General features: G+C 41.2%; 1 protein-coding gene across 2 annotated transcripts in view; it reads left to right on the top strand.

The window, feature by feature from the left end:
• Window positions 1-11568: 11568 nt before the first annotated feature.
• Window positions 11569-25580, top strand: part of Med14 (mediator complex subunit 14) — an 88323-nt gene continuing 74311 nt past the window's right edge. For both annotated transcript variants that reach the window (XM_051179244.1, XM_051179245.1), the window contains exons 1-3: window positions 11569-12179; window positions 17932-17958; window positions 20341-20446. In XM_051179244.1, the coding sequence (XP_051035201.1) occupies window positions 11971-12179; window positions 17932-17958; window positions 20341-20446 (342 nt within the window). In that variant the 5' untranslated portion in view covers window positions 11569-11970. The remainder of the gene's footprint in view (window positions 12180-17931; window positions 17959-20340; window positions 20447-25580) is intronic.

Raw genomic sequence — 25580 nt, 5'->3', positions numbered from 1 at the left:
GATGACTGGCATCACCTGTTCTCAACAGCGAATCAACTGGATAGACTTTATAGCTTGGGGCGACCAAACAACATAGGTAGTATAAATTAGAAGATGCAAGTCTTGGAGATTTTGAATGTTGACTTTTTAGGGAAGATTCCTTTCCCTTTGAGCTTCTCATATACCGATGACGGCTTGTAAAGGATGTCCCACCCCTATGTGGCATCATTACATACATAATTGCCATACATAATATGGATGTAAAATGACTTACATTTTGGAGCTGGGGATGTGTGTAAGCATTACCACGGATCAGATGGACAGGGATTCTGGCACTTGGGAGCCAAAGAATATTGAGTGTTACAGCTTGCATGGAAAGGTATTCTGGCAATCGAGAGCCAAGGAACACCACAGGTCGTAAGTGTAGCAATTTACAGCCCTGCTCCAGGGAAAGGCTTCCCCAGTGTATCAGCTCTGCTCCTGCAGGAGAGGTTTTCTCCAGCTCCAGGGAAAGGCTTCCCAATGTAACAGTTCTGCTCCAGCTGGAGAGGGTTTCCTTAGTGAAGTTGTTACAGTTTGCTCCGGTCCCCTGGAGAGCAGAGTGTAACAACTGCGCTTTGCTAGGGGAAGGTTTTTTTTAAAGTAATGTGTTATCAGCCAGGCTATGGTGGCGCATGCCTTTAAACCCAGCACTGGGGAGGCAGAGGCAGGTAGATGATCTCTTTACGTTGGAGACCAGCCTGGTCTACAAGAGCTATAAGAGCAAGTTCCAGGACAGCCTCCAAAGCCACAGAGAAACTGTCTTGAAAAACCAAAAACCAACCAACCAACCAACCAAAAAACAAACCAATTCCAAAACAGGGTGTCTCAAAAAACCAAGCATAACTCTAGAAGAACCAAGAAAGATTATCAGCATACTTGCTGACTTGCTGGTAGGGAGTGCTTGCCTAGCATGCCTTGCCTAACACCCCTTATAGTCTGTAATCAGGACACACAGGGAGCAAGGTAGGAGGACCATTTCAAGTTCAGGGTAAGTCAGAGCAAACCCCAGGCCATCCAGGATGATTTGAAAGATTCTGTCTCAAAAAAATAAAATAACCAAACCAAACCCAAACTAAGGACTATGTGTAATAAACAGAGATAGTCTGGAGGAATGTACACAATAAAACCAGAGATTTCCAAAATAAAATGAAACAAATACACGATCACCAAAACTAAACTTTTACAAACCTTGGAATAAGCGAAAGAGAAGAATGGATATACCTAAGAATGGGGTTAACAATATTTAAGGCACAGCCGGGTAGCAAAATGTTTAGTCAGAATACACATGCAACCTATAAAACTTGGGGTAGCATGCTTTCACAGTGTTTACTGCTGCATTTCTGCCATAAACACATGAGGATCAGTCCAGTAGATTCTTTCAAGAATATTGCATGGAAGAAATGAAAAAAGATTCATATCAAAGCTGGGTGTGGTGGTGTATATTTGAAATCATAGTACTTAGGAGGTAGAGGCAGGAGGATCAGGAGTTCAAGGCTAACCCTGGCTATGCAGCAAGTACGAGCCTGAGCTACATAAAACCCTATCTCAAAATAAGCCCTAAACCAAGCCAAATAGAGATATGGTAGATCCAGGTGTTGAAATAGCCAAGCCACAGTGATTCTCCAGGGATAAAATAGAGATAATGGAATAATAGATGGAGTTTTGTCAGAGTTTGGAAGATACCAGTCTTCCAGATACTAGGGTCTCTCAGTAGCACAGATTTTTTTTTTCTTTTTGAGACATAGTGGAGGCTGTCCTCAAATCTAACATGTAGCTGAGGATAACTCCTGACCTGCCAGCACTTCCTAAATACTGGGATTACAGGTATGCATCGCCATTCTTTTTTGTCTCACTTGAGGAACCTGTGTCTGCACCTGGGTGTTCTGTTTTGTTTTTATTCTTACTCTTTTGGGCTCTTCATACTTGGGGGGGGGGGTCTGCCACCCGGCTCCTACATAAATCTCACAGAGTCTTACTATTTCTTATAAATGCTCCCCCCCCCACCTTAGCTTGGCGTATTTCTAGCCAGCTTTCCTTAAATTATCCTGGCACCCTTTTTCCTTTTTTTTTTTTTACTTCTGTATGTCTTACCTTCATTCTTACTCCGTGGCTGGCTAGGTGGCTGGCCCCTGATGTCCATGTCTCCTAGTTCTATTTTGCTCTTCCTCGTTCCTCTTTCTGTTTAAACTCTCTCCCTGCCACTCTGCCTAGCTTTTCTCCTGCCCTGCTATTAGCAATTCAGCTCATTATTAGACCAATCAGGTGTTCTAGGCAGGCACAGTAACACAGCTTCACAGAGTTAAACAAATGCAACATAAAACAATGCAATACATCTTTGCATTATTAAGCAAATATTCCACAGCATAAACAAATGTAACACACCTTAAAATAATATTCCACAACACGTAGGAATGTTTTACTTGCTGCAACTCTTCTTTGAGAAGCCCATATCCATGTTCTTGGCTATTATCTTTCCTTCTAAGCACCTTTCTTTCTCTTAAACTAACATTAAAATACCTTGGGCTGGGCGAGGTGGCTTTCATGTTTAATCCCAGCACTGGGGGAGAGGGGAGGCAGGCAGGTCTACAAATAAAGACAGCCAGGGATGTTATACAGAGAAATCCTCTCTTGCAAAGCCACAAACAAACAAAAAACAACCAATCAACTAAACAAACAAAAAGAATTAACAAAAGTACTCAGTGTTAGCTGGGCGATGGTGCACACCTTTAATCCCACCCCTTGGGAGGCAGAGGCAGATGGATCTTTGTGAGTTTAAGGCCAACCTGGTCTAGGATCTAGTTCCAGGACAGTCAGGGCTACACAGAGAAATCCTGTCTCAAAAAAAAGAAAAAAAAAAAAACCCAACCAAACAAACAAATTACTCAGTGTTTAGAGGTATAAACTATTTTTGCAAGTGTTATTTGAAGAAATATTATGGTAACATTAGACTAAATCAAGTAGGGAGAGAAAAAGAAAACAGTGCTGGCAAGATGAATAAAGGTACTGTCTGCTAAGCCTGATAACCCCAGTTTGATTCCTGAGATACACATAGTGGAAGGAAGAATTATCTCTGACCTTCACATGATTGCTGTGACAGGCACTCACTCTGTCACACATGATAAGTGAACAAGTTTGATAAAATCAAAACATCTTAGGCCTTTGAGATGGCCAACCTGATACCCTTGGTTTGAGCCCTAGTACCCACAAATCTTTGCTGAGGTGGATTCAGAATCAGAGAAAGAAGACAATATTGCTGTATGCTCACGAGAGAGAAAGAAAAGTAGCAGGAAGCCTGACCCCACCCAGTAGCACTGCTAGTACCTATGGCTTGTGAGGGTGGCCCGGCTGAGAAGAGCACTTCTAAGGATGTTTTAATATTGGTTTGGAAAAGGGTTATTGGAGAAATGAAAGTGAGGATTTATCGAGCACTGTATTAGTTACTTTTCTTGTCGCTGTGATAAAATAACGAGAGCAACTCAAGGGAAGAAGGGCTGATTTCTGGCTCACAGTTTGAGGCTACAGTCCATCTCGGTGGAGAAGGGATGCCAGCAGGTCACACTGCAGTGTGGAAGCAGGGGGTGACAAACACTGGTGCTCAGCTTGCTTTCTTGTTTGGGATCCCACCTTATGCAGTGGTGCTGCCCACATTTAAGGAGGGGCTTTTCACCTCAACCAAACCTAAAATTCCCTCGCAGACATTCCCAGAAGCTTGCTCCTAGGTGACTCTAGACCCTGTTAGGTTGATAGTCAACACTGACCATCACAACCAGTTATATGCCAACCACTGTTTTAAGTACTTTATATGTATTACTTTGTTGAAAATTGAATACAATAACTCCTTAAGATAATAAAAAATGTGATTATTCCTGTTTTACTTTTGAGATTGAAGTACAGGGTAGGCAAACGACTTACTCAAATGAATCAGGATTTAAACCCAGACAATCTGACTGGTAATCTTTTTTTTTTAAATTAGTATTTTCTATGTGATGTACAGGTGCACACATCATGGTACACATGTAGAGGTCAGAAAACAACTCTGAAGTTGGTTCTTAACCACTTCTATGTGGGTTGCAGAGATCAAACTCAGGTCATTAGGCTGTACAGCAAGTGCTTGACCCACTGAGCCATCTTGATGGCCCCAAATCCTTTTCTTGTGTGTTTGGCTGCAGTATGGCAGAGCATAAATGAATGAATGAATAATAAATAAATGAACTAAGTTGAACCTCTGAATTCCAAGGCAGAGGGTGAGTAAAGTAAGGTAGAGGGAGGAGAGGCTAGTTAGAGGTAAGGTACTATTCCAATCTTTTTGTTGTTGTTTTGAGACAGGGTTTCTCTCTGTAGCTTTGGAGCCTGTCCTGGAACTCACTCTGTAGACCAGGCTGGCATTGAACTTACAGAGATCCACCTGCCTCTGTCCCCCAAGTGCTGGGATTAAAGAAAGATATTCACCACCATCGTCTGGTACTATTTCAACCTTAATTCACCCACTTTTAGCCGCTGGGTACCAAACCAGTATAGCACAGCATTGAGTGAACAGATTTTTGGCACCGGCAGAGCTGAGCTGAATCTACTCTGTAGCCAGCTGTGTGCTCTTGAATAATGGAGCTTTTCTAAATTTTCATTTCAGCAGCCTTACAATGGGGACAGTAGTAGCTATGCTCTTGAGTATGCACAGGCATAAGCATCTATACATACACATGTGCATACACCACACATATAGCATATTCTTACACAAAGTACCTTAAAAAAGCATTTTGAAGACTGGCTATCCTATGTGAAGTTCTCAAGCTGCTGCCACTTTAGACAATAATGTGCCTTGGAGCTCATGGATCAAATCATTTGTGGAAACTAGAGAACACCTGACTAAAGAGATACTGTTTGAGCATGGTTGTGATGAACAACAAAATGTTTGCTATGGGCTGGTAAGATGGCAGATAAAGGTACCTGCTGCTAAGTCTGATGACCTAAATTTGATTCCCCAACACACATAATGGAAGGAGAGAAACAACTCCCCAAAGACTTTATTGTCCTCTGACCTCTCATGAATACCATGGCATGCATGTATGCACTAAATTTAAAAAAAAAGGGGGGGGGTCTAGTATAGCTAAGCTGGCAGCATGAGTAAATGCAAAGAAATGGGGGCTTAAATTGGGTCCAACCACAGAGGGCACTAAAAGAAGTATTAGTAAACAAAGTTTCAATGGCCTTTATGATTTATAATTTGGGAAAATACATGGAACCAGGATTTTGAAGTCTCCATGACAGAATGGATTTGATTTTGTGACAGGGCAAGACAATTCTTCCGTCTGTATTCTTGTTGAGGCCATTTCAGGTTTAACTAAAATTTGAGCTCTAAAATATAGAATCCCTTGGAACATTACCCAACCCTATTCTAGAACCTGAGGTTAAAAATGACCCAGCTAATTTAGCATAGCTTTCATTAAATTACCTGCTTGTGCAAACCTTCCCTTCCAGCTAACAGCTTATTTTAGCTTTTGTTAAACTACCTGCTTGTGCAAACTTTTCCCTCCAGCTAACAGCTTATCTTAGTTTCTATTAAAACTGTTTGCTTGTGCAAACTTTTCCCTCCAGCTAATGGCTTATCTTAGCTTCAGTAAAACTGCTTACTTGTGCAAACCTCCACTTGCAGCTGCTGAGTGAGATAACAATATATGGTTTTTGCCTCTAAAAGCCCTTTGGTCTGAATACTCAGGACTATACTTGAGTCCCCAAATACCTGAGTGCAGTTCCAGCTGGCTGGAATAAAAAATTTCAATTGGTTATCAATTATGTCTGAATGGCCATCTCTGGTGGGCTCCCTGCAACAATTTCCTTCATTTTGCTCTTCTATGTTCTGCTGAAAAAATAGTTACATGCGTGCTCATTTTCACTTGGCTTTCATTTCCTAGCCTCTCTTGAGTGCCTTTTGCTGACTGGAAACTACCAGGAGAAACTTGTTGGGGGGGGGTGGGTTTCTGGGAAAGTTTTGTTTTATAATGAATGAAAGGACAATTTTCCTGATACTATTTCTTTCCCTCTACTTCATGCCAAGTGTTGGGTTGCAACCATCTTGCCATCATGAGATCACTCCTAACTGAAGCAATGGGAATATTTTGGCTTTTCAGAATAAAAAAAGAAAGAAAAAAGAAAAAAAACGAAAGAAAAGGCTGGTCATGCCATGCATGCCTTTATCTCAGCACTCCAGCAGCTACAGAGCAAATTCAAGACCAGCCTGAGTCTATGTCTCAAAAACTTAATTCAAAAATAAAGTAGTGTTTCACTCAGGCTGGGCTTCCTTTATTTTTAACTTTCTGAATTCAGAACCCACAGTGTTAATGACTGAGACACAACCTAGTATTTTGGCTGTGGTCAGCCTAGGCCTAGGCATGTCTATAAACTGGTATAAGTGTATACCAGGAACAGATTGGCTAAGGACTCATCAAAACTGGACAGTGCATAGTCTCTTCAATCCCTTTATTTGTTCTACCTGTAAACATGTTCTGTCATCAAGATTTAATGCTGTGACATTAAATCATGACTTGCAATGTCAGATTGATTGAATGCAATATCCATAAAGAGGAGCCAATTGGCCTTTATAGACATTCAGCAGGACAGGCTGGTACTTTTTGCCAAATATAAGGCAATTTTGTCTGCTGGTAGGTGGAGATTTCAAGGGCTGATAAATGTTGGACCCAATGTCAGGTTCAAGGTCCAATTTCATTCCCCCATACTTGGCTATCTTGGTGATACAAGTTTTTAATACTCTTTGACAACATTAAGAAGAACAAATTTATTCAACCTTCATAAATATCAAAGCAAAAACTCAAGTTTATAGGACAGGAATGGGGGTTCATACCTGTAATCTCAGCACTTGGGAAGCGGAAGCAGGAGGAGTAATACAAAAGTAAGGCCAGCCTGGGCTACTTACTCTTCAGTTCAACATGAACTATATGATAAGAACCTGTCTCTAGCCCAACTCTGAACAAAACAATCATAAAACTCAGGTTATAATTTCTATTTTTATCTGGAATGTTGTTTCTCTCTAATCTTTACTTTTAGCTTGAAATTTGGAGTTTCCTTTGATTTTGACTCATTCCATTTTGTTAAAAAAAAACTGTAGAAAACAAAGAATCGGCCATGGTGGTTTTAGTTTGGAGTTCCCGATTTAAGATTCCACATATATTTCTTGTAGAGCCCAAGGAATCCACAGTTGTATTGGGCAGTTTAGAGCTAACCTGAGCCCTGTATGTTCAGCCTTACTGATTCATTTAAATTTTACCAGCACCCCAACACTCCCCTAAACTCCACAATCATCCTCTCTTTCCCTTCATTTGGCAGCATGGGATACTTCCCATTGTGTGGTCTGCATTTATGTATCCATGTGTGTGCAGGTACCCATGCAGGTCAGAAGAGGGGTTTGTATCCCCTGGAGCTGAAGTAGCAGATGGTTGTGGGTGATGGGAACTTCAGTCCTGTGTTAAGTGCAGCAAATGCTCTTAACCACTGAGCCATTACCTCAGACCCATCCCCATAGGCTTTATTCTGAAAGATATAATTTAAACAGGTACTGTAGAAAAACAAGTTTCTCATTCAGACTGGGAGCAGCAGTCACTTAAAGGTGATGGCTGTTATGTTACTTTCTAGCTGTAGCGATCCCCTGGGAGAATGGTTATTTTCTGTTACCTGTTTAGTTGGCTTTATCTGTGTATCATTCCAGCCTAATGAATGGTTAGGCAAATTTGCACTTTCTCACTCTGAGCTGATTTTTACTTTCTCAGTCCCTTCTTTTGTCCAAGAGCCATGAAATTCAGTTTCCAGAACATTTTATTTACTTGGGTTTTTCGAGACAGGGTTTCTCTGTATTGCTTTGGAGCCTGTCCTGGAACTAGCGCTGTAAACCAGGCTGGACTCGAACTCACAGAGATCCACCTGCCTCTGCCTTCTGAGTGCTGGGACTAAAGTTGTGCTCTACCAACGCCCGGCCCCAGGACATTATTTTGTGACTGCCAGAGCTGCACCACTGAAATCCACTCACTGGAAGGCCATGTAAACAGTTGAATTAGAGTCAACCTTCATATTCCTTTCCTTGTGAGAGGAACTGTTTCTATAACAATAACTAGACAGTAGCATTTGTGAGTTAAGATAACACATTTGAACACTATAACACAGACAAATGTTAAAAAGTTTTGCCACAAAGTAAGCTCTGTAGTACACTTTTAAAAGAAGTCAAATGTAGCTGGAGGTGGTGGCACATGCCTTTCTTTAATCATAGCATTCAAGAGGCAAAGGCAGGTGGATCTCTCTGAGTTTGAGGCCAGCCTGATGTACAGAGTGAGTTCCAGGACAGGCTCCAGAGCTATAAGAAACCCCGTCATGGAAAAACAAAAAAACAAAACAAACAAATAAACAAAAAAGTCAAGTGAATCTAAATTAAACAGAAACAGGCAGTTTTCTTTATTTTGAGCTGTTCAGAGGCAGGTATGGGAGTAGTAGCTAACTTAACCTAGTTTTTCAAAGAAATTTCCTTATTCCCAAAGAGTACTTGGTGTTAAGCTACTTGGTAACCCAGCTGCTCTGTCACGAAACATCTGTACTAAAGGCAGTTGGGTCTACAGCGAATACAAACTCAACCAGTTACCTACTTACATTTAAGATAAAAATCACAAGCAAATTGCAGTCAGGTGCACTGTTGGCCCCAAGAAGAGATAAGAGCTGCAAAGGCTATTATTAAGACTACGGCCAACCAGGGCGTGGTAGTGCACGGCTTTAGTCCCAACACTACAGAAGCAGAGGCTGCTGATCTCTTGAGTTCAAGGTCAGCCTGGTCTACAAAGTGAGTTCCAGGATAGCCAAAGCTGTTACACAGAGAAACCCTGCCTTATAACCTTGGTTGTATAGCCCTGACTGGCTTAGAATTCACTAGGTAGATCAGGCTGTCCTTCAACTCACAAAGATCTGCTTGCCTCTTACTCCCTAGGGCTAGGATTAAAGGTATGTGCTACAGTTTGAAAGAGCTCAACAATTTAATCCTTAACCTGGCAAAAAGGGACCATTTTTTTGTGTTATTAGTGGATGAAATTTATCCACATCAGGCTGTCATCCTGTGCTTTAAGGACTTCTTATAACCCTTTGAGATACCTGGGTCCAAGGAGCAACCACCCTGAGTACTAGTGTTGTGCTAGTTAACACGAGCTGGCAATGACCTTCTCATCATAGCTAGCAGGATAGTCTTCCTAGAATCTTTTTTTCCAGAGGACAAAGAGTCTGGTTTTCAATTGTGAAAAGGTTTTTTTTTGGGGGGGGGAAAGGAGGGAGTATGGTTTCTTGTCTTCAGCATCATTGACTCGGGACCAAATAATTCTTCGTTGTAGAAGGGCTGTCCTGTGTACTCCAGGAGCCTCCCAGTGTCACTGGTTTCTGCCAACCCCATCCCCCTACCTGACAACTCAAAGTGTCTCCAGAGGTTGGAGAATGTTCCCCCAGAGAGTAAATGAGCTGTAGCTTGATACCACTGCTTCAGAGGATGTGCTGGAAAGTCTACTCGGTCCTGTGAATAAAGGGTGATTTGGTCAGTGGAGAGTTGAGTAAAATGTAACTTTGCCTTCTTTAAATTGAGACAAGGTCTTACTTTGTAGGCTTGGCTGGCTTCCAACTTGCAGATCCACCTGCCTCTCTCTCCCAAGTTCTGGAATTAAATTTGTGTGTGTGCTACTATGCCTGGCATCTCTTGTGTACTGTATATAATACACAATGAACTAATAACTCACTTTAGGCAAAGAATGAAATGTTATCTGCAATAACATGGATGGATGGCTCTGGAGGACATTATATTCAGTCAAAAAAAAAAAAAAAAAAGAAAAAAAAAAAAAAAAAAAGGCATGCACACAAAGCCAGTATCTCATCTCACTTTCAGTGGAATCTTAAAATTTCCAATTCATTGAAGCAACAGTAAATCATTTTTATTAGAGGCTGAGGGCAGGGAAAGGGGAAATGTTACTGAAAAGATACAGTGTCTCAGGCAGCAGTATGCAGTGCGGCAATTTTAGTTATATCTTTGAGAGCTAATAGCATCTCCTATAGTGAAGAGTGGATTTAATTGGACATAGGGATGCACCCCTATAATCCCAGTTTCTTGAGAGTCTGAGGCAGGGGATCACAAATTGGAAATCACCCTAAATTACGTAGCAAATTCCAGTTAAGCCTCCATCATTTAAGAACACAACAACAAATGGCTGGGGATATAATGGCAGCTTGCTTGCCTACTATAGATAGGCAAGGGTGCGGCACGAGGTGGTTGGTGTATTAGCTGTTTTCACCTCAAAGAACAATGTAGGATAGGTGATAGCTACGTTCGTCAATGAATCTGATTTGTTCATTTGGTAGTGTATTCATGCATTGCAATTTAACACTGTGCCCCATAAATATACAATTTATCAATCCGAAAAGCGAGTAAGGTAGTGCAGGAGCTTGTGGTTCCAACTACTTTGAGCTCAAGAGCTAAAAGGCTAACCCCGACAATACAGTGAGACCAAGAATCAAAAAGAGTACTGCAATTGTACAAGTGGAGAACAAAGAGAATTGTCTAACCTTGCAATCAGCATGAGCATCTGTTACACCTGCGGGAGATGAAGCTGCAAAATGATGTTTAGGTAGGGCCACAGAAACAGACGCTTTTAATAGTGAATTTCTCCGTGAGTTGTGCATGAGAATCTCTAGGTAACTAGTAAAAAAATCTCGAAGCCCAGACATCACGCAAGAACAATCGCATATGAATCTATGGATATGGAACCCATAGACTTCCTTTTTTTAAAAGGCTTGTACCTGATTCCAAACAGGAGCCAAGATTAGAAAACACATACAAAATTTGTGGATTTTTGGAGGAATTTTTCGAGGCGATAGGGAAAGATGAAGTAAAAGCCCATGCAGGACAGGGCGGCTACTGCAAGGGCAGGGACAAAAGCCAAGAGTGCCAGCGAAGGATAAGGACTGCATGTGTTTCACTGATGGGCTCTGGGTGACAGCAACGAGCTGGGAGCACTGCATTCAAATGACGTTATTGTGCCGTTGCTCCTGTCCCGTTCCATTTTCTCGCACATTTTCCCACAGTTGACCAAAAATAAAATAAAATAAAATAAAATAAAAAATAAAAACCAAAACCGACGGTAACGTCCTCTCTCACGCGTCGCGCCAGAGACGCCTATGGGCGGAGCGCGCGTGGGAGAGTCACGGCGCGCGGTCACCGCCGGTCGCTGGAGAGGAGCTCGCCATAGCGCTGGGGTCTCGAGAACACACGGGAGAAAGGCGGCTTCTCCACTAGCCCTCCTCAGCCCACCGCCCGGCTGCGGATGCTTAGGCGGGGGTGGGAGGACGGTGTGGGGGGGGAAAGGAGCGCCCAGGGACTGCTGACGTTACCGTGACGCGGCCCCATCGGTTGGCGGCGCGGCTTCCGGCGGCGCGCGTCCCCCCCCCACTCTTTCCGCTTTCCCGCCCACGCGCCGCCCCGCCCCGCCCCCCTCTCTCACACACCCCCCTCCTCTTGCCCCCCGCCACAGCACAGAGCGGGGAACCGTCACAGGTTGCCAGTGGAAAGGGCCTCCCGCGGGTTCCCCTTCCGTTCTGCCCGGCGACTTCCGCTCCAGGCCCAGCAACATGGACGCTTCAGCCCACCGGCCGGGTGGCCGCTGAACAGTCGCTGAAGCTCGCTGCCTTCAGCGCCGGCCGGCCCGTCTCCCCGCCCTCCCGTCCGGCGCTTGTGTCCCTGCGGCCGGCCGGCCCGGCCCTACATGGGGGCGGGCCTCCGCAGCCCCGGCTTGGCTTCCTGTTCAGAGGCGGCCTGGCGCTAGGCGGCGGCCACTCTACCCGCGCCCGCCTCGGTGCGGTCACCGAGCCCGGGAGGAGGCTCCAGGGCCACATCGCGGGCGGTTGTGCCAAGCCGGGCTGTGAGCCGCCATGGCCCCAGTGCAGCTGGAAAACCACCAGCTGATCCCTCCGGGCGGCGGCGGCAGCAGCGGCTCAGCGTCTGCCCCGGCTCCTCCGCCGCCGGGAGCTGCGGTAGCGGCGGCAGCTGCGGCCGCGGCTAGCCCTGGTTACCGGCTTAGCACACTCATCGAATTTCTGCTGCACCGGGCCTACTCGGAGCTCCTGGTGTTGACGGACTTGTAAGTGTCGCGAACCCATACCTGCTTCTCGGCTCCCCACTTGCCCTTCCCGCCCTGTGGGCCAATAGAGGGTTGAGCCTGCCGCTTACTGAGCGCGGCTGTTAAGTGTAGAATTTTGGAATTCATGGGGTTCAGGTTCTGGAGACGTGGGGGAGGTCAGTATTGGGGTTGGCGATGAAAGCACCGAGACTGGTTGGTTTCGCGTGCTACACTTGAGCTGACGATTGTCTTTAAGATTTTTGTCTTGAGTTCTCAACAGAACTCTATTGATTTCTTGGTGGAAGCTTTTTAAAACCCTAAGACGGAGAGTTAAGCTTTCAGGACTACGTAAAATGCTAACTGAACGCGATTCTCAAAGAAGGGAAATGCTTTATAGCCCTTTGACAGTGTGTTTTAAATGTAGGTTGCGATTGTTTCTCTTTGGGCTCAGGAGATAGATTTTGTTTAATGTCTTACATTCTGAGTTCTGAGTCTTTCTGAAACATTGGAAAGCGTTTGAAGTCTCTCTGAATGTGTAGTGAAAGTAAAATACTTTTTTCTAACGAGCCTGCTCATTTCAGTCACCTAGTTACCTATGAAATGCCTTGGGGCGTGATTAGGGTGTTAATCCCTTCAGAATACAAGCAGAATACACTGATGGCTCTGTGTGCGAAGAAAAGGCATTGTGAAATTTTGGAACTCTGTTTTACATCTTCTAGTTGGGGTTGATAAAAGTTTTCACCTTTTACCTACCTATTGTTAGAGTCCGTCAGATTTCCAGGAACATACATAGTATGCGGACATTAGGAAGCATAGGTGATACTTTGTTACTGGACAATGGACAATTGAATACTTGGTTGTACATGACTAAAAGTGTTAGAGACGGCTTCCCATATTCCCATACTCTTGTAAACCATTCATTCTCTTTCATTTTTGATGTACTATTTGTTGAATGAGACAAAGCTTAACCTTGCCCAAGGAGGTGTCTTTTTTTTTTTTTTTTTTTTTTTTGAGACTGGGTCGTCTTCTAACCTTTCAGTTCTGGTTCAGTCTCTTTCATGCTGGGATTTCTAGTGTGGGCCAGCACACCTGGCTGATGGCTGAGTTTTTTTTTTTTTTTTCTTTTTAATGAAAAGTCCTCTATTTTCTAGGATTGCAGGTGTGTGGCTTCTCCCCTGTCCACAGTTTCTGACTGAGAGAGAAATAGCTGTTACATTTAGGAATTCTTGTAGTAATATACTATTCAGGAGTTCATAACAATCAAGAGAGCTGGGCGGTGGTGGCTCACGCCTTAGACCCCAGCACTCTGGAGGCAGAGGCTGGTGGATCTCTGTGAGTTTGAGGCCTTGATCTGCAGAGTGCCAGGACAATTGGGGCTATATGGTGAAAGCCTGTCTTGAAAAACCAAGGGGAAAAAAAAGAATCCAAGAGGAAGTTTCATACATGTCTTGTGCATAGCTGTGGGAAAAGACTGTGATCATGGATCATGTGATTTGGTTTTCTATAGAGGAGTTGTATAAATTTATTGAATTGTGTTGTACCTTTAAGTTTTTGGACTGGTTTATGGAGCGGCATCTATCTGTTTTATTGCTGTGGAATAATTTTGAGTGATGATTCCTAAACATATCTCAAGCATAGACCTCAGCTGAATTCCACATTCTGTGTCCAGGTCCATACATTTCAATATCTAAACCAGGAGCTAGGTTTGTTGGTAGATTTATGCCTAGGACCTCAGCATTTGGGAAGCTAAGCTTTAGGCAAGCCTCAAACTATGTAGTGAGACCCTATTTTAAAAACTATCCCACAGCTAGACACTATGGTGCATGGCTTTAATTTCAGCAGAGGCAGGTAGGTCAATTCTAGGACAGTGAATGTTACATAGTAAAACCTTGTCTCAAACCAACAAATCCCTCCCCACCACCCAACACACACAAAGAAACCACACAGGGAGCCACAAACTCACAAACAAAACAAAACAAAGCAAAAAAAAAAAAACATAGGAAAAAAAGTTTCTATTAGTCTAAACCAGGATACCTTTGAATAGGAAAAAAGATGCTGTAAATATAGTAGTGCATTCTTGTAGCCCTAGCCCTATGGAGGTCAAGGCAGGAGTATCAGAAATTAAAGAACAGCCTGTAGGCAACTTAGGGAGTTTGCTGTCAGTTTGGACTGCCTGGTATTATGTTTCAATAATAATAATAATAATAATAATAATAATAATAATAATAATAATAATAATAATGCCCAGTGGGATGGAAGTGTAGCTTATGGGTAGAACATTTGCCAGGTCCTGGCTCTGGCTCTAGAGCACACACACACACACACACACACACACACACACAAAAAAAAAAAAAAAAGCAACAGCACCCATACATGGGGATTTATGCTGTGCAAACCATGATGGCCATTTCACTTTTAAGGCCCTGAGAGGACTGTCTTGTCTACTCTACCTACCTCTTTAATTTATATGCTAATAGTCTCATTCTGTTCCATCTACCTACCCTAACCTTGATGTTTCTTGATAGTTCTTGGCACAATTTACAATTGGATCATGCCTCTGCTCTTTTTCCAGAAATACATGTGGTTTTCCTTCTCATTTCCTTTAGGTCTAAGCTCACATATATCTTAGATCAAAGACTTTTTCCAGGCACTCCTGTAATACTACTTTGCACCTTGTATCCTCTTTTGATGTTTTTTCTCTTCAATGCTTACTTCTTGAGACATCATTAGTATATAACTCTGCCTCCCCTATAGAATAGAAAACCCAGGAGAACAAGGATTATAATTAGTTTTGGTTTCCCAGTGACAACAACAATGTCTGGCATGTATTTGGGGCTCAACCAAATTTAGTACATGAATGAATGAATTTTCAGAAATGTCTCTTTAAACCATGTATGATTAAGGGAAAAGCAACTTTTTTTTGAGGGGGGGGTTGTTTTTTTTTTTTTTTTTTTTTGGAAACAGGGTTTCCCTGAAATAGCTCTAGCTGCCCTTGAACTTGAACTCACAAAGATCTCTGCCTCCCAAGCTCTGGGATTAAAGGTGTATACCACCTCCGCCCTGTGAACTGTTGTTGTTATTATTATTAATTTATTTTATTTTTCCAGACAGGGTTTCTCTATAGCCCTGAAGCTAGCTGTGTAGACCAGGTTGACCTTGAACTCAGAGATTTCCCTGTCTTTGTCTCCCAAGTGCTGGGATCAAAGGCGTGTGCCACCACCGCCTGGCACCATTGCTATTCTTGATTTAAATAAACAACCCTCTTTTCAATTTGTTATGTGGCAAGTAAAATTACTTACTTTTGATTTTGAGACAGTCATGCTTTTCTGTTGTCAAGGTTGGCATGGAACTTTGCATCCATCCCCCTGCCAGAATTAATGTGTTAATGTACATTAATGCTGAAGTCTTAAGGGATATGGTTTTCAACATCTGGTTCTGTTTGAAACACAGAAGATAAAAAACAGCTTTGATGGAAGCAGTGGTGCTCACTTTAATCCCAGCATTCAGGAAGCAGAGGCAGATGGATCTCTGAGTTTAAGGCCAGCCTAGTGTATAGAGCAAGTTCCAGGACAGCCAGGGCTGAAACACAGAGAAACCCTATCAAACTGGAAAAAAGTGATTATATCTTTGATACTACCTATGTTTTAGGGTTTTTTTTTTTTTTTAAGATCAAGTTACTAGGGAGGTTTAGAGTATTTATTTATTAGTGGCTACCTCTCCATTACCAATATCAAATGCCCTATTTGTAGACTTAGACACACACACCAAAACAAAACAAAGCCCCCCCCCCAATAATAAGCCAGCTTCAGTAATTTAGGTGATTTGTTTTGAGCCCCAGATTTCTAGGTTTTCCCCCCCCCTTCTGCATGTTCGCCTACAACACATGCTCATACTTTTTGCTTTAACTTCATAGGGGCATTTGCTTTTTAACCTCTTTGCTAGGATTACAGCCAATAAACTTTTACTGCGGTGTGGAATAAATATGCTATGTGTCTTCTTTCAACATTTGCATCTTAGGGTCCTCTCCCGCCCCATGTGGAGGATTTCCATTGAGGATTTTAAAATAAAAGTGCAAGCATTAGGATAAAAGGGAGGCAGGCAGCAAATCCTGTCCTTTGTCCTAGAAATGGCAGAATTTCTGGTGGTCTCTGGGTGCAGGTAGGAGCCTGAACAATGATTCCTGCTTTCCTATTCTACCCCTAAGCTCTACTGTCTCCCCATCCCCCTAATCCTCAGTTTTTTCTCTCTTGAGAAGAAGGCTTCTCAGGGAGTAGTCTGAGGAGCTTTTTTCATGTAGAGGAATTTACCAGGGGTTGCTTTTATTTGTAATCTTTGAGATAGGCTCTTACTCTGTATCCCAGGCTGGTCAGGAGGCAGTCCTTCTGTCTCAGCCTCCCAACGGCTTGTGATTACAGTGTGTGATACCATACCTGGTTCTTATGTGCAGGCTTCTAATAGGCCTTCAGTTTCTACTTAGCTCTCTGTTATACTGGCCTTTCTAGCCCATACTTAGTTTAAACTCCCACCTGCACCTTGAGCTCTGGCTTGGTGTCCATTGTTGTCCTGAACCTGAACCTCACCTCTCCCCTAGGGATTGAGCTCAGGTGTGTGCTATGCCAGTGTTCGACCACTGAACTGTATACCCCAGCTCTACCTAGTTCCTCTGTCACTCTGATCATACCTGTAGCTTCCAGCCATCCCAATGTCTTCCTTGAGAATTAAACAGAACTCACTTTAACAGTTTCCCCTACTTGTACCTTTCTCTGTTTATGAGGCACATGGTGTGTGTGTGTGTGTGTGTGTGTGTGTGTGTGTGTGTGTAAGGGTGTGTGGTTGGGAGACTATTAAGTAGCTGGGGGTGCATTCTTCAGGATCTGATAATTGCTGGGCAGGCTTGAGAGGTGTTGAGGCCATGGTTCTATACCATAAGTTACAGGTTACTGGAATGTTGAGGTACAGAAGGCTGATTAGGACCTTTCCAAGCTTCAGAAATAGTATAATATATCAAGGAGAAAGTTGATAGAGGTTGCTGGCAGTCAGTACTGGAGAACTAGCAAAAAGAAATCAAGGATACTACTGGTTTTATTTAGAAATAATATAAATCCTTCATTTAACCATGATGCAATGTCATAATTGCCATAAAACCTTGATTGCACCCTTAGCTTCCAGATTCACCTACTATAACATAACATAATGGGATTACTATTAAGAATCAAAGTGCTCAGAGAGGTTTGGGTTCAGAGAGGCTGATAACTAAGCAATATTCCTACACCTGTAGCCATTTTAGTCTTAAAAGATACTTTTTCTGACTCTGATACTTTGTGCTGATGTGAGTCTGGGAATATGTGTTCATTTATTTTTTAGAGACAGGGTGTCTGTGTAGTTCTGGTTGTCCTGGAACTCACTGTGTAGATCAGGCTGGCCTCAAACTGAACCAGGTCCTCCTGCTTCTGCCTCCTGAGTGCTGGGATCAAAAGGTGTATGTACCACCTATATCCCAGGACTTGGGATTTTAAATGTTTGAAGTTTGTTTACACAGTATCTTTTGAATCATTTTGAGTGGAAAGAAATGTTGCTTTCTCAGTTTCTACTTTACAGCCATATTGTTGCTAATTTATCAGTGCAGGGAGTTAGCAGCCACTTGAGCCTGTAGTTACTGTTTGCTCAGTTTTTCTGAAAGCATGAAGATACCAAATAGAGTCAGAGTACAGGCCATTATCACATTTTTGACCAAGGCATGCATATATTTAATCAACTTCTGTTTTCTTCTTAGATTGCCAAGGAAATCTGATGTGGAAAGGTGAGTATGAAAAAAAATATTTAATTCTTTCTCATGATTTTCCCCCCTTCTAATCTGTGAGTATGTGTATGGAGGGGGCTGTTGATGGTGAAGAAGGGCTGTGGACTAGGAACCTAGGCCCAAAGAAACCTAGAACTGTGTATTTAGCCAGGAGCACCAGGGAGTGCAGTTTTCTTCTCATTCTTGGTACTTGGATGTGTTAGAACGTTTGTTCTGTAAACCTTTATTGATGACTGACCCAGGTAAGTCCTTGGGAGGAAAATGTAACTGTATAGTTTGTAATGAAAGTTGAGGAATAGGCTGGCTTTGGACAGATGGCTGTTACTATACCAGTTGCTGTAATGATGCTGTTAAATATCTTTTAGCACATTGACTTTAGTCTCCTGCTATTGCTATTTTATAATTGAAAAAAATTTGATTCAATTTAAGCTTGGGGCTTAAGACAACACTATTAGGTTTCCATAGGCCAAAGGAACAAGATAAATTAAGATTTAAGGAGATCATGTTATTGGGATTTAAATTGGGACTGTAATATAAGGCTAACTTGATTATATTTTTGATACTACCTATGTGCCTTGGTGTTGGATTTAAAGAGTAAACCACTAGGGAGGTTTATAGTATTCATTAGTGACTACCTCTCTATTACCAACACCAAATGCTCATTTTATAGACTTAGACACAAATCAAAAAGGTAGAGCTGGAAGACGAAGTTGAAACTTAACCCTTGGCTGGCCAGTTTTATTTTTCAAGACAGGCTTTCTGGGTTTAGTCCTGGCTGTCTTGGAACTTACTCTGTACACCAGGCTAACCTTGAACTCAGAGAGCCACCTGCCTCTGCCTCCCAAGTGCTGGGATTAAAAGCCTGGGCCACCACCACCACCAGGCTGACTGGTCACTTTTAAGAGAAGGAAACAAACTAGGTTTGTTTTGCCTATTGTGGGGTAGGAAAGAACACTGGGCTTTTGGAGAATTAACTCGTGCACCCTATCATTTGAGACAATGTGGTGTCAGCAAACCACATTACAGTAGTTTACAGAGAAAGGCATCTTTTTGATAGAGGAGCATATTTAGGAAAAAAAATACTAGACAAACCTAGTTGGTTGTTGGTAAGAGAGGGATAGCACCAGCCTACTGAGTCCTGGTGTGTTCAGGTGGTTGGTGTAGTGCTGGGTTTTGAACCAGAGCCTTATATTCTGAGCTACAGTTCCCCCTCCCCTGTCAGATCTGAATGTACTTTTAGCACAAGTGTTGTTTCTCAGTCTTGCTTGCTTGTTTTCTTTTATAATCCTTGACAGACACTGACAAAGAGCCATAAGTACGCCCTTGGCTTTTCTTTTTCTGTTTCCAATAATCATGATGTTGACTGTTCTTAAGGAAGCCTTTCAACTTGTGTGTGGTCTTCATACACTCACAATAGCACCTTGAATTTGACATATTCAGTCATCGTTAGACTTCAGCAAAAGCATACATGGATGCATTGCATCCTGGTGATGTCATTGTCAAGATGCAGAGGCATTGGCTGGATTTGTAGGCCATTGAAAAGTCACATTAAAATTATTAATAAATTTGACTGGTAGGTATTCTGGGTCTTGCCATTAGTTCTGGCATGTTGTTTTTTTCCTCCAGTGTCTAAACAATGAAAGGTATGATTGTCAGTTGTGTAATGGTTCTGGAGAAGTCTAGCGAAACATATAGAAGGCAGAGAGTTTTTGATGAAGTTCTTAGAGATGATAAAAATATTGGTGATTGCTGAGTGAAAAAGCATAGAAGTGAGTACAATATAAAAATGATATGGACAGACCTACTTTTTCTTTTACTATTCAGTATGCCGTCTTTAATTGGCTAAGGTAATGAACTTTACCATTGAAATTCATTTGAGTAAAGAGCTTCATATAACAAAGTCCCTTGTTAATTTCTTTTTCAGTTATGCTGTTGCAAGTTGGGAAATAGCCCTTGACTTTGTAAAAGAACATAGTTCAAAGCTCTGGTAAAGAAAATATTTCAAGTCCTCTAACCAGAATGATAACTAATTACCAGTAGTTTCAGTTATGAAGTTCATACTTTGTAGCTCCTAAATTGGTCCCCTTTGGGACTCATTTAACTTCTACCTCATATCCATGAATATAGTATATTATAGGAATCATTTGTTATAATAAAAAGATTAGTTTCAAAATGTAATCATTGTGGAAAAACTCCTTTTTGAGTTATTGCTCTGTGGTAAAGAGGTATAGAATGGCAGGACACAAAGATGGGATGAAAGTAATATTTATGTAAATATTTTAGGCTAATTTCGTTGTTCTTAAACACTTTTTTAAAAATTCACATGAAACAAATTGTGAAATATAATGTGTTGGTTCATATGAGAATTATTTTATTTTACAGGAAAATCGAAATTGTACAGTTTGCTAGCCGGACACGTCAACTCTTCGTTCGATTGTTAGCTTTAGTAAAATGGGCTAATGATGCTGGCAAAGTAGAAAAGTGTGCGGTGAGTTAAACTTCTGATTTTGCTTTGTATAAAGTAACTTGAAAGCTGGACATGGTAACACATGCCTGTGATATTAGTACCTAGGAAGCTGTGTAAAAGACAGACGTGAGTTCTAGGTTAGTGAGACTACGTGGCAAAATGCTGTTTTGAAACAAACAAAATAACTTTAAATGTTTATTAAATGTTATTACTGCCAATAATTCTTCCTTTATGAAATTCCATAATGCATGTCTGTGGAAGCCTGGTATTTATTTTTGGACACTTGACCAAAAGGAAGAGGAGGAGATACCTGGAAGACATTACATGAGGAGACTTTAATGTATCACTGGAAGAACTAAAGGGGAGAAATGGTTAACTTCAAAATTGCATGATTCTTTGGAGCAGCGATTCTCAACCTGTGGGTTGTAGCCCCTTTGGCAGCCCTCTGTTTTCAAAAATATTTACATTATGATTTATAACAGTAGCAAAATTACAGTTATGAAATATCAACAAAAATAATTTTATGGTTGGGGGTTGTCACAGCATGACAGTATTTATGGGTCGCAGTGTTAGGAAGATTGTAAGTTCTCTCAAAGTTTGCTTATTGATTTCTGGTATCCTTGTGAACATGGTAGAAGTCTGTATTTTCTGTTTTAACAGATGAGATGACATGACTTTTAGAAAATACACAGCATCTTCAAGGGCACCGAACTGATGACAGCATGTATCAGTTCAATTGTTTGTTCATTTACTCATGCTCTAAAACTACTGAACATGGGCTATAATGGATAGCAGGGAATGACTTGAATAAGGCATAGTCCCTGTCTTCAGGAAGCTCATAGTCTTTTGAATGTTCACTTACTCTTAATTCAGAGAAGTGACTTCATAGAGTGAAGTGTGTAATAAAGACTAAATCTAGCCCCTAAAAAAAAAAAAAAAAAAAAAAAAACGTTTTAAGGGGCTGGAAATGTAGTTCAATTGATAGTACCTCTACAGCATGTAATAAGCCTGTGTCCAGCACTGCATGAACCAGGCATGGTGATGTTTGCCTGTAATCTCAGCACTTGGGCAGTGGAGATAGGAGGATCAAAAGTTTAAGATCATCCTTAGCTACATTGTCAGTTGAATCCAGCAGCAGATCCTGTTTCTACACAACTATAACAACAGAAGCCATTCAAGTTTTAAGCTAAGAATGTTAAGAGGACAACCTAGGGGCCTTCAGTGAGCTTACTGAGATAACTTGGGGAGGGTAATTTGGTGTTCACAGAGGTGGAACACTGGCTCTTTTTTTTTTTACTTAAGTCACTCTTAATGAGTTCATACTGAAACGGGCAATTATAAAGTCCTGAAATGAAGAGAGCATTTACCTATTTTAATTGAGGTTCCCTTTCTGTCTAGGCTCAGCTCTATAAGACCAAATATATGTTTAATTGTTGTCAGTTGAATTTGTGAATGGAAAGGAAGTGCAGAGCTACGCTAAGCTTTACAATGATGTTCGAATTCCATTTTCTGTTTTCATTCTTTTATTTAATGATATTTTTAAAAGGTTACTAGTTTTTGGGCCTGGAGATATGATTTTGCAGTTAAGAGCACTGGCTGCTTTTCCAGAGGACTCAGATTCAATTCCCAACATCCACAAGGCAGCTCACAACTGTCTGTAACTCCAATTCTAGGGGATCGGACACCCTCACATACATACAGAAAAACACCAACGCACACAAAATAAAAATAGTTTTTAAAAAAGGTTATTAGCTTTTATAGGCTAAAGCATGTTAACTAATTGGCACTGGCTAAATTATATTTGAGAGTTTCAAAAATTCTCTGTTAATCAAGCTTCTTAAATAGAAATGAATAGATAGTTGGCATGGTGGTACCATAGTATATTTATTTTTTAGCCCTCTGGTAAGTTGAAAATATATGAATGGAGAATTTTTTTTTTGTAAGTTGATGAAGGTACTTATTCTACAAAAATGTCACTCTACATTCTACAGCACAGCTATGTTTCTTATATTTCACCTCAGTTTTTAGCCTGTTGTTTTTGCCCAGCCTCTTTCACTTGATTGGCTTATTATAACCAAAACCTACATGGAAGTCGACAAACTAAAAGGAGGAAAATGATCATAAAGAAGTAGATTTTTGGAAAATCCTAGGATATATATTTGTTTTTTGAAGTATATCCTGTTCTATTCTCAATTTGGTGAATCCTAGAGTCACCTGGGAAGAGAAATCTCACTCCTGAAGTTGAATAATTACCTTGATCAGATAGGGCCTCTGGGCATACATATATTTGGGGTATTTTCTTGATTAATAATTGATATGGGAGGCAGCGCCCAGTGAGGGAGATCTTTTCTGGGTAGTGTTAAGTCCTGGGCTGTATAGGAAAGCTAGCTGAACATTAAGCTAGTAAGTAGGCCAGGGTGCCTCATTTCTCTCTGGTTTCTGCTTGAGTTCCTGTGTTGCCCTCCTTTAATGATGAATAAAGATCTGGAAGTATAAACTGAACAAACCCTCTCCTGAAGTTGCTTTTGGTCAGAGTGTTTTTTTTTTTTTTTGGTTTTTGTTTTTGTTTTTGAGACAGGGTTTCTCATGTAATAGCCTTGGCTGTCCTGGAACTTGCTCTGTAGACCAGCCTGACCTTGATCTCAGAGATCTGCTTGCCTCTGCCTCCCAAGTGCTGGGATTAAAGGTGTGTGCCACCACTGCCCTGCAGGTCAGTGTGTTTTATCATACACAGCTGTAAAAAGGAAACTAGAACAGAGTGGGGAAATAATTTTTATTGACATTAGTGCATAGCTCTAGTCCTGGCAGCTAAGCCTGTCACAGGAGTATACCAGTTTTCTCAGGCGTGTTTTTCTGTCTCTTAGCTTGTAATACCCTTCTACATTAATACTGATCAAAAGTGTTTGACTTTATTATGTAGCCTGGGTTGGCCTTAAACTATCAATCCTTTTGTATTAGCTCATTTAGTGCTGGGATTAGGGATATGTATTACTACCACAATCAATTTTTGAGGTAGAATGTTTTGTACATATTAAATTTTCCTTGAGGAGCCAATGCTCTCTTCTCGTCCTTTTGCCTCTTTGGGCACAAGATATGCACATGATACATATACATATTCAGTGAAAGCACCCATGCACAAATAAATACATAATTATTTAACAAGAAATTCTTTGAGGGAGAAGTTTTCATTGTTTATGTATGTGATTGGGAAATTAAAATTTTGCAAAGTTTTGTACACACTAAGCAGTATTCAAAGAATTTTTTTTTCCATTCGTAGATTTGCTCTTTATTCAATGTTAATGTTAGAGTTCTCAGGCTGAACCATGCCTGAGAACCCAAAGAAAGAAATGGTGCAATGGACAGCCTCATCCACCCAGACAGTGTAGTAAAACTTGATTCATGTGTCTTTTGACACAATCTTAAAAAATTAGAACAAGACTTGGAATTTACATCTGCTGTAGGTGTTCAGTGTTCCAATACAGTATGCCATTAAACAAACCTCTTCACCTCTGTCTCCATTCCCTTCTTAAACACTAACCCCAAACAGAATTAATTTGGGGGTAGGGAGTAAAAGCATACTTTAAGGGAAATATGTGGCTCAAGGTGTGAGATTATTTTTTCAAAGAATAATTTTTATTGTAAATAGTAAACAGGCAATTCTAAGTTACCGGAAAGATTAAAATTGAATTTTAATGTTTTAGAAATTTGAGTACCAAGTCTTGATGAGTTCATTTTGGCTGAAATAAAAAGCCTAATTTTTATTAAAAGTACATGAATTTTAGTAAAAGGTTAGATATTACTAACATACATCCAAGCCAAAGGTTTAGTTTTTTTTCTCTCCAAATTTATTTGGAGGTTATTTTTTAGAGGTTATTTGTTTGCTTCAGTAATATGATATCATGGGACATTGAAAACTCTGTATGTGGTGAGCTCCAAAGATCCCCTGTCTGTCTCCTCAGTGGTAGGACTACTGGTACATACTACTATACTTAGCTTTTTAATGGTATGCCGGGAAGCTAAGCCCAGGGCTTCATGCTCGTGTGCCAAGCATTTTACTAACTGAGCCATCTTTCCAGTTCCCAATGGTCCATAAACAATTTTAGAATTTTATCAACGCAAAAAGAAAACTTGTACTATTTATCTATCACTCCTAGCCCTTACCAATAGGCAACCATTAACCTACTTATCTGTTTGAATTTGCCTATTCTAAACATTTCATATAAATGGATTCATGTTCCTTTCTTTCTCAAAGGTTTTTAAATAATATTTTTAGTATGTATCAGTACTTCATTTATATTGACTTGTATAGAAATAGACATTTTGTTTTATCTCTTCTTTTCTAGTTGGAATATGTGGTTTGGGGCTGTTATAAATAAAGTTATTTTTTTTTTGAGACTGTGTTTCTCTGTGTAGCTTTGGAGCCTATCCTGGCACTCACTCTGTAGATCAGGCTAGCCTCGAACTCACAGAGATCTGCCTGCCTCTGCCTCCCAAGTGCTGAGATTAAGGGCATGAGCCACCACCCCCGGCTGTTACAAAGTTTTTATTTATGCCTAAAAGTGGCTGTATCATAGATAATTTTGTTTCATCTCATCAGCTAGAGTATTGTCTATACAGGATGCACCATTTTATATTCCTACTAACAATGTATGAAGGATCTTTTTCATATCCATATTATTACCTGCTTTGAGTTTAGCAATCCTAGTGTTACCTTACTAAAGCTAAAGCTAGTCCATTTATCCTTCCTGACTGACTTCCCCTGTGTCTTTATTTTGAGGCAGGGTTTCACTGTGTAATCTAGGCTGGCCTTTGTATTTGCTGTTGCCTAGGCTAAAGTCAAACTTGTGATCTTCCTGCTTCAGTGTCCTGAGTGCTGGATTACAGGCATGCACCACCTAGTTTCAACATCCATTTCCCTGTTGACTGGTGATGTTGAGTATGTATTCATTGGCCATTTGTATTTCTTCCTTAGAGAGATGGCCATTCGCTGCTCAAAGTCTGACAATTATTAACCATATCAATCGTTGGTGTGTAAATATGATTTTTTTCCCCTTCGAGACAGGGTTTCTCTGTGTAGCTTTGGAGTGTAAATATGTTTTAAAAAGCATACTGAGCTGGGCGGTGGTGGACACCTTTAGTCCCAGCACTTGGGAGG

This window comes from Phodopus roborovskii, unplaced genomic scaffold (genome assembly GCF_943737965.1).
Source record: "Phodopus roborovskii unplaced genomic scaffold, PHOROB, whole genome shotgun sequence".
In the NCBI taxonomy this organism is placed as follows: domain Eukaryota; kingdom Metazoa; phylum Chordata; class Mammalia; order Rodentia; family Cricetidae; genus Phodopus; species Phodopus roborovskii.
The sequence above is the reverse complement of the archived record's forward strand: the minus strand, read 5'-3'. Positions and strand labels throughout refer to the sequence as shown.